General features: G+C 38.4%; 1 protein-coding gene across 1 annotated transcript; it reads right to left on the reverse strand.

Annotated features, from left to right (window-relative positions):
• Positions 1–1768: 1768 nt before the first annotated feature.
• LOC122654967 (polyvinylalcohol dehydrogenase-like) lies at positions 1769–9117 on the reverse strand. The gene is made up of 7 exons (XM_043849222.1): positions 9051–9117; positions 8742–8930; positions 8069–8143; positions 6090–6274; positions 5533–5981; positions 3069–3669; positions 1769–2209 (listed from the first exon to the last, which is right to left on the reverse strand). The coding sequence occupies exons 1-7, from the start codon at positions 9115–9117 to the stop codon at positions 1769–1771; spliced, it is 2007 nt and encodes a 668-aa protein (XP_043705157.1).
• Between the last annotated feature and the right edge of the window lie 761 nt (positions 9118–9878).

Below are 9878 nucleotides of genomic sequence, written 5' to 3' on the forward strand. Positions count from 1 at the left end.
AAATATGTGCGGCACAGCTCAAACGCTGGATACCCCCTGACAGCACCCTGGGCGCTGGGCTCCCTGGATACGATCCTGATCCGTATTTGTCTCAAAAAAGATCAATAGTGATATTTGTGATTATCTGGGACCTTTGGATTCAAAGGCCTTTTTCTTCAATGAGCAAAGCCACCTAGAATAAGGTTTAGGAACCAAAAAGTGGGCTCTAAGGGCAATGGTAAGTGTTCAAGATTGTTGGTTTCAGGTAATAGCTAGGTTTGAAAAGGGTGGTCATGATGCACCAAACTGATCCAATTGAGCAAGTCATACAATCTTAATTTTTATAATCAGATCGCCCCAGGGGCCAATGAGAGCGCGTGCATGGGTATGAATATGGATGGGATTTTGATTATTTTCAAGAGGGTGGGGAAATAATTTCTCATGCTCCTGTGTCTAGGCTCAAGGCCATGCGATCAGACAATATTCATTTTCCCTTATGTATTTGTGGTACAAGGGGTGTCATGAAGCCCCTTCTCGGAAATCTTTCATAATCACTTAGCCTTACATATGATGAATATATACACATGTAAATTAACATAAAAAGTATGTATTTTTTTAGGGCAAGAGATCGTTAATTGGTAGTGTAACGCCTACACCAATGCAGGGGTCCATAAAAGTGTGTGCATGAACATTTGACTGAATGAGATTTTTTAGTTTACTACGGCTTGAGATGTAGTTTCACGTGGTCTTGTGTCTAGCCATAGGAACCACACGACCGGTTTACATTCTTTTCCCTTATTTTTTTTTTGTGGTAAATTTTCCCTTATTTTTTAATACCCTATCAAAGTTAAGGGAAAAAAGAATGCCGCTTGATCAAGTGGTTACTGTGCCTAGACACGGGAGCATGCAAATTTACCGTCCCACTCCTATATATAAAAAAACCCATCCATGTTGCTCTCATTGGCCCCTAAGTTGGCACAGGGGCTACACAACGAAGTAGTGATCTCTTACCCGTTAAGTTAATTTACCGTCCCGCTCCTGTATAAAGTTTTTCTGATAATAAATCTTAACACATAGTTTTTTTCGGCATGGTTCTTTAGTCAACCACTTCTTGAGAAGAATCTCTAGATTGATCCCATTGGTCACTTTTTATTTTCCACATGGCAACTTCTTGTTGACCAAAATTTGTAGATAGGTTATCCAAAAAAATTCGAGATCCATGTGGCTGCTTGCATACATTGCAATCGTATCCACTTGATCGTTGGTGGGTTTAAATCTTCTCATTGTCTTCAAGAAGAAGCTAAAAAAGGTCTTACCAGCAACATTGTAAGAGTATTATGATAATATCCCTTCATATGTTCTAATATAATCCTACTTGTATTACGGTTCAGGCTGTGAGGAGCAATCTAGTAATTAATCCCATTTGACCTAAACCCTAGTTTCCCTATAAATACTAGTTGGAGGCAACAACCTGGGTACTCCAAGCTTGATACACAGGGTGTAATGCTATAAGCAACCAATGCTTAAACCCTAAATCCTAACAAACATGACTTAAATTAATTACTTAACTCTGATATCTGATATCTGATATCAATGAAGTGCCATAAAATCGGCCCTGACACTATCTTGTTCAATTTGGACCAATATCCGCACAGTTTTAAAACACATCATACCAAGTAAGAAGGCCACAACATATATGCACATTTCATGGTAGATCCCCAAGTGATGTGAGACTATTCTGTGATTCCATAATCTCCAAATATAGTAGTAAACATATTTATTTCAACATTCATAAATCAATGACACAGAAGGCAAGGAGTGAGGTGTTAGCTCCACGCAGTCTGTATCCATTTCCAACATAGATGCATCCATTACTTACTGAAATGCCGCTATATACAGAGACACCAGTGTCATATGACCATAATATTTCCCCTTTCTCAGTACTCATTGCATATATAGTCCCTTTTGAATTTGTAGACCCAGCAAACAAAACCCCATTAGCCACAGTAACAGGTCCATAAGAGGTAGCATTGCTTGGGTTTGCTATCGACCATATCACTTTGCCAGTGGAAGCATCCATTGCCACCCACCCACCTGCTGTTGTGTTTTCTTTAGATGGTGTAAGGGTGAAATTCTTTTGACCACCATTCTCAATGTTTGTGTAAACCCTCAAACCATCTGTTGCAGCTCCCCATATTCCTCCTCCAAGAAAGCTGCCAGGTCCAGCAAACTGTATATAACAGAAAAGAAAAAAAAAAAAAAAAAAAACCCTTAATTAATTAGTATGTTATTTGATGAGGACAAATTTTAAAGAACCTCAAGGACAACATAGAGCTCCAGAGATAATCCATTCGAATATCCAACCCAATCAGATTATGTAATATCTTTGAGTAAATTACATGCACCCCCAGTGTTTGAAATAATAACAAAACACCCTTCGTAGTTTCACCATTTACGTATAAACTCCTGATGGTTCAACAGTTGATCAAAAAATGAAGGGTGGTCTATTGTCTCCTGCTTATAGGCATGGTTCGTAATTTTGGTATCAATCTCGGGATTGGTCAAGGCCGATACTAATCCGGACCGATCAAAAGTGATAAAAAATTGGGTTTTATTGGATAGGTCTTAGAATCGGTCAGCATCGGTCAGAAAAATATAAAAAATTAAGAAAATTAAAAAATCACAGTCGATACTGATTTAATCCAAACGATTTGACCGATTTGACCCCGAGATTACGAATCATTTTAGAAGATTGTTTTCTGGGTTTCACACATATCGAAGCAGATTCAAATGATCTGACCGTGTAGCCCGATCGACGAATACTGGGAAGGATCGTTCATATATAATTCAGGATCGGTTATGGCTAATATCAATCCAATCTGGATGAATTGACACATCCAATCCCATGATTACGAACCACGCTTACAGGAGCCCGGATCTCATATATATGGGCATACCTAGTGCACGAGACTTCAGCCAGTGCGGGATGCGATGAGGATGATAATATATGAAGTCTTACCCCTACTGTGTAGAGAGATTGTTTCCAAATTTAATATAAACAAAATAAATAAATATTAAAATAAACTTACAGTGGCCCAGATGATGTCACCAGTATCACGGTCCAAAGCCCAAGCATAACCACTTTTCTGCACAGCAACTAGAATATCTTGTCTAGTTTCATTGACAAATATGGTGAGCATCATGGGTGCCTCACCAAAATCAGCATCAGGGTTTGGACCAGGAGGGCAGTTTGGTGTTGAAAGATTGTTGCAAGCAATAAACCAAATGTCATACCCACCCAGTTGCCTATACCAAGTGATGTTACCTGTATCCATATCAAAGGCCAAGAAGGAATTTTCATGGTTACCTGGCTCAATGCACTTATCTGGTTGAGTTGGGGTTGTTTGGTTATTCTCTTTCGCTTGGCAATCCTTTACATATTGTGGAGCAGAGTAGAGATTTCCGGTTGCAATATAAACATGGTTTCTGATTACATCAATGGAAGGACTGCTTCCCCATATTGAACCTCCTGCATAGCCTCCCAATTGACCACCATTGTCTGGAAGAGTATAAGTTTGCCATAATATTGTTCCCGTTTGGATGTCTAATTTGGACAGGCTACCCCGGAAAGTGCAGCATTGGCTGCTATTTAAGCTTTCTTCTAATGAAGATGTTCCCACATAGAAAGCTCTGTAGAACGACAATCAGTCTATATATCATGGATCTAAATTGAAATACAAAAGCCTTAAAAAAAAAAAATAATAATAAATAAATAAATAAATAAATAAATAAAATAATGCTCCATTTCAATGGTGAAATCATAGTTGGAAATTCAGGTTTTGATTTGGACGAGTCACTTGAGTTGAATCAAAATTTTGAAAAATTTATTCAAAAATCGTATGTAGACTCAACCAGGGTGAAAAATGATAAGACTCAATTATGATTCGTCCGAATAAAATAAAACTAGATCTTATTATTAGATCTTATTACCTGAGTCAATATAGACTCAAAGTGTCTAATCATTGTTTCAAAGTACATAGTTGACTACTTGACTGTTGAGTAAATAAATCAATAAATGTAGGGAAAAAGAAGAGTGCTAGGTAGTGTTGCGTCTATATCCAGACACAGGAAGAGAGAAATGAGCACCCTTAAATGAAAAATCACACCCTGTTTGTGCTCCTACGCACACTCTCATTTGCCCCAGTGCAACACACAGCTTGGCACTAATCCCCCTCCCATAAATGTAATAACAATAAATTATTTTTTGTAAAGTCATCAAAACATAAAATTCAATTCAACTCTCTCTCTCTCTAAAGGTGTCAATGTGTACCAAGTACCGAATACCGAAACCGTTTCCGTACCAAATTATTTATACAAAACTGTACTGAATAAATTCGGTACGATATCAGTATGTTATATATGTATTGAGTCGGTATTCGGTATGGTATCGATATGGACTCAATACTTAAAATACACCATATCATATTGATATTATACTAAAATATTTGTTTTATTTATACCTAGTAATACCCAATCGATTTGATATGATATAGGTATGAGATATATAGTATGATATCAGTACGGGGCATAAATATAGTATACCAAATCGAAAACGTTCTGACTGACACCCTTTATTCTCTCTCTAATTAAGTTGGATTGTTGATGAATAAGCATGTTTCCTTATCAAGGTAGTCTTTTTTGTTTTTTGTTTTTTTTTTTTTTGTGGTTGAATACCAAGGCAGTCGTTGACTGGCCAATAGCCACTTGTATTAAAAAAATATAGAGATTCTCAGGCGAAAGAAATCAATAATATTCATTGTTATAGGTTTTAACATTTCAATAAACAAATACATTTATTAAAATGACAGATCCCGTATTTAAATAGTTTCTGAAATCATTTTTTAATCCTACAAGACATTTTGCATGTTCTCAACAATCATATTGCATTAGAGAAAGGATAAATGGCAATCAAAAAACCAAATCAAAAAATAGAAAAAAATGATTCACCATGATGATCAAGGTTTTTTTGTGTGTGTGCAAGGCCCACATTAGAGCTAGAGAAAGACCCATGAGGGGTCAGATAAGGGACCCACGAGGGGCCAGCAAAGGGGCACTAGGCCCACACTTATTACTACAATCTAGTACTACTAGAGGCCAAGATGGTGGTGGTAGCGTGTTCCCTTGGAAAATTATCTCTTCCAATTCCCTACCCGGTCTAGTTCTGGATCTTTATCCCCTACAATTCCCTTGCACGTGCATTTTCAGCAATTCCTCTCATAGGGGGCAGAGATGATCACCCTACCCCCTGTCCGAACACACTGCCCGAGGGGGGTCCACCCCCTTATTAGAGGCGCTTGGGGAAATGGACTGGGCAGCAGGAGATAATTTTCCCTCAATCCCTAGTGCCTCTAATAAGGGGGTGGACCCCACTCGAACAGACTGTTCGGGCAAGGGTAGGATGGTCATTGTGTCCCCTTGTTTGGGGGGCGCTAGGGAACCGGAGGGGATAAAGACCATCCCCAAAAAAAATAAAAATAAATAAATCTTACTAACCCATTGAATGCAGTACCAGACATGGTAATAACAGCTCGGGGATGGGTATCAAGCATAGTTGACCAGACCAAATCACCGGTAGCTCGTTCAACCGCAATAACAACAGCAGGACCATAAATTCCGATGATGAGAAGGTCTCCGGCGACTGTTGGTGTAGCTCTTGCTAACGACACGTTCAGTACCCCACCAACAAAACCTGTTGCGTTAAGCCCAGTGAGATCACTCACGTTCCTCTCCCACACCACAGATCCATCACACTCCTTAATCGCATATATACTCCCATTCCAACTTGGGAAATAGAGTGTCCCACTAAAGATAGAAGGTGTTGCTGTTATACTTTTTGCAAAAAACTCCCATTTCAACTCCATTTTCTTAACACTTCCTGGGCTTATCTTAAACTCTTCCGAAGCATATCTGCTGTTATATATATCTTTGCCATGGTTTAGCCACTGTTATTACCCAAAAAAAAAAAAAAAAAAAAAAGATTCATTAATTGATCATCCATCATTTGTGATAGAAATTAAGAATGAGAATTAATGGAAATCGATTACACTTACATCTGAAGCTGAATTGGCTGTACGAGGTAGGCATAGTAGTAGTAGTAGTGAAGAGAGAAGAAGAACCACTAAGACAAGAAGAAGCCCCATTGATGATGACCTAGCTAGCAACTCACAATGGGAAGGAGCGGCTAGTGTCCCTCGTATTATAACGTAGAAGTACTTGTTTGACTTAAATTTTTTGTCTAGTAATAGAGGATAAGCATAACACAGACAATTTAGAGATTTGGTTTTCTTGAATAAAAATATTGACACCAGGTGTCATCCAAATCTAATGGGTTAATTTTGGTGTGACCCCACCAACAAGGGTGGACCTTGGTGGAAGAGGAAGGAAGGTTGCTCTATTGCAACTTAGTGGTTGCAGGTTCAAGTTGAGAAACAATCTTTTCACGAAGTGGGAGTAAGACTGCATACATTATTACCCTCCCCCAACTCCGCACTGGGTACACCCCTTTAAAAAGAGATATTCTCACATTATCTCTTATTTGTGATGTGGGCTCTTGATTACTTATTATTAGATGACTTTGACTTTTGGATAGGGAAGCAATCCCTAGATAGGCAACATGCCATATTTAAGAGCCAAACTTGTATAATGAGGCTTTCCCCCTATTTTCTAAGGGGTTGTTCAATTTTAAGCAATAGTATATTTTTCAATTAATTTATGAAGCCTTTCTAAAGGGTATGTTCAATTTTAAACAATAGTATATTCTCACATTATCTCTTATTTGTGATGTGGGCTCTTGATTACTTATTATTAGATGACTTTGACTTTTGGATAGGGAAGCAATCCTAGATAGGCAACATGCCATATTTAAGAGCCAAACTTGTATAATGAGGCTTTCCCCTATTTTCTAAGGGGTTGTTCAATTTTAAGCAATAGTATATTTTTCAATTAATTTATGAAGCCTTTCTAAAGGGTATGTTCAATTTTAAACAATAGTATATGTTTCAAGTAATTTATGAAGTCAGAATCTAACACATGGTGCCATGTAGAACCCCCTCCCCCAAAAAACCAAAAAGATAGTCTATGAAATTCTAGACTCCTCATAAGTGTGCGGATCTTGGTGGAGAGAAAATAGAAAACAAATAGAAAAATAAGCCGAAAAAAAGAAAAAGAAAAAAGATTTGGCTTTACGGATGAAAGAGGCCATCAATCCTCTCTCAAGATAAACTCAAGAATTAAATTAAGATTTTTCTACCTTTTTAAATTACAATATGAAGTCTTGAACTCATATAAATACTAAACATAATAATAACTAACTCCTAAAAACACTCTCTATTTTTATCACTAGTCCACTAACCGGGACAAAACCCACTTCTTTACAACTAGCCCATGTACTATGAGCTCTTAGGACTTATATCTAAATTATTACATTATAATCAAGGAAGCCCTACAAATCAAACAAGATTTGAGCCTATTTTAATACAAACCCACCTTAATCATTGAAGAGTATATATATATATATATTGTCAACGCAGACCTAAATATCTTCTACATAGGAACTTAATTAGCTGGCTCTAAAATATTTTAATCCATATTTCTCTCTGTATTCACATAATTTCAATTTCTTGTTTTGTATATTTTGATGAATCCCCCTATTTTTATAATTCCATTTGATATTTATAAATTGGTTTATACTTTCATATGGTTTTTCTCTGAATTTTTATTATGAATAGTTAGTGGTGTCATTCTTTTACAGTATTTATCACATCTAAATTTTTTACCCAAAATAAAAAAAAAAGAAATTAATAATGCTAAAAAATGCCACCGAATAAGAAATTGCTGGACAAGGCCCATATATCAATTCAGATCTTCCACGATATACTGCCCGTAGCGGCTTAAGCGGTGTAGAAACAGGGCACAGTATAATGACCACCTTACCCCTGCCTGAGCGTCTTGCTCGAGCACAATTACCTGTATACAGGAAAGTTATAAATAACAGGTATCCTTCTATTTTGGAGAATTTAGGATAAGTCACCATTCTTCAGGATTCCTGCAATCGTACCATCAGATCCTTCAGATTCAAAGTCCTTACTCCTCAATGCGTAGCCACCTGGAATAAGGTTTAGAAATCCAAAAAGTGAACTCTAAGGGCATTTGGTAAATGTTCTGAGATTGTTGGTTTCAGACTTTCAGGTAATAGGTTTGACAAGGGTGAGGCTGAGGCACCAAACTGATCCAATTGAGTAAGTCATACAACCATAATTTTTAAAACCGGACTGGACCGCCCTTGGGACCAATGTCAGCACATACCCAAACACTCTGCCCAGGTGGAATCTACCCCCTTATTACAGGCACTGAAGGTAACTTGGCCGGGTAGAAATATCTAGAGGAGATAATGTTCTGTGCGTGCATAGAAGGATCTCAACTGGTGTAGGATTCTCGTCCCATAGCCCCCATTTCGGTGCCATTGTAGTGGGTTCACTGGCCCCTCCAGTGTTTACACGCAAAGTAAAGCAAGCTATAGCCACTTTGCTTGAATGTTTATCGCTTGAAGTGCAGTGCATTGTCTAGAATGGCCCCTCCAGTTTTTATTTTTATTTTTTACAATCTATTGTAAAATTATTAAATTTGAAAAGAAATCTTTATTTCATTCACTTCAACTGTTCAAGTTCAACATTCTTCTCCTTATCCAACCATGGGAATGTTACGAACATGGGCTTCGGGATTGGGGCCTTCAGAATCAACAATTACAAAGACACGGTTGCAGCAAACATCAGTAACATGTACTGAGCCTTGCCCGAGAAGCAAAGGTGTCACATATTTGTTTTCCTTCTTGATTATCTCCATCGCTTTTTTTCCTTTTGCACCTTGCAGCTCCGGCCATATAACTCTGGTTCCTACAAAATAGAATGCTAGGTAATCCATTACTAAAATTTTTGCTCCTAATTTCTCTCTCTTTCTCTCTCTCTCTCTAAGAGAAAAAAACACGAAGGGACATAAAAGCAAAGCAAGGTTACCTGGTGGAAAAGCATTGGCACAACCCTTTCCAACACAGTTGCAAGGTTTACAGGGAGGGTAGTCCATTGCTCCCTAATTCAACAATGTTATTTTCTATTTGAAGAAGCAGCTTTAAGTAATGCTATACATAGTGTCAATCAGGATGCAAGACACCAAGGTTTCTTTCCGTCAATTCAACGATCATTAATTCCATTTACTTGCCAAGCGGTTACACAATTCAACGCCCATCAGTTCTTCTCCTCATTTCATGCAATTCATTTAAGGAATGAAGTAATTCAGTTTCATGCAGCTACATCTTTTCCTTATTTTCGTCGGTTATGGATTCTAAAGCTACTCAAACTCCAAGATTCTGCCTGGTAGTAGGTAGCCCTTTCCTAGGAGCTCATACTCTGCCATCAGGTCGCCCCTCCCAAATAGGCAACCGCAAAGGACGGGTCAATGAAAACATCAATTAATACGATTGGAAGAATTCACCCTCATAAATTGGTCTGCAGAGGGAGGGAACACAATATATATACCCACACCCAAGCCCTTATGGGGCCAATGTGGGACTATTGTACATACCTAGGGTTGTAAACGGATCGGATTCAGCTCAGATAGTGCTATATTCGCATCTGCATCAGATTAGCTTTTGGTAGGGGTGTCAATTCCAGGCCCGGCCCGCCAAGCCCGATTGAGCCCGCCCGGTTACTAAAAGTGTTGGGCGGTCCTTGTGTGGGGTCCTAGCCTGTCAGACGTTTGATTGGACCGATCGATTCCAGGCCAGACCTAGACTGCCCGGTTACAGCCTGACCCTTTAACTTATAAACTTTCCCTCCCCTTCCCTC

This window comes from Telopea speciosissima, chromosome 3 (assembly GCF_018873765.1).
Source record: "Telopea speciosissima isolate NSW1024214 ecotype Mountain lineage chromosome 3, Tspe_v1, whole genome shotgun sequence".
In the NCBI taxonomy this organism is placed as follows: domain Eukaryota; kingdom Viridiplantae; phylum Streptophyta; class Magnoliopsida; order Proteales; family Proteaceae; genus Telopea; species Telopea speciosissima.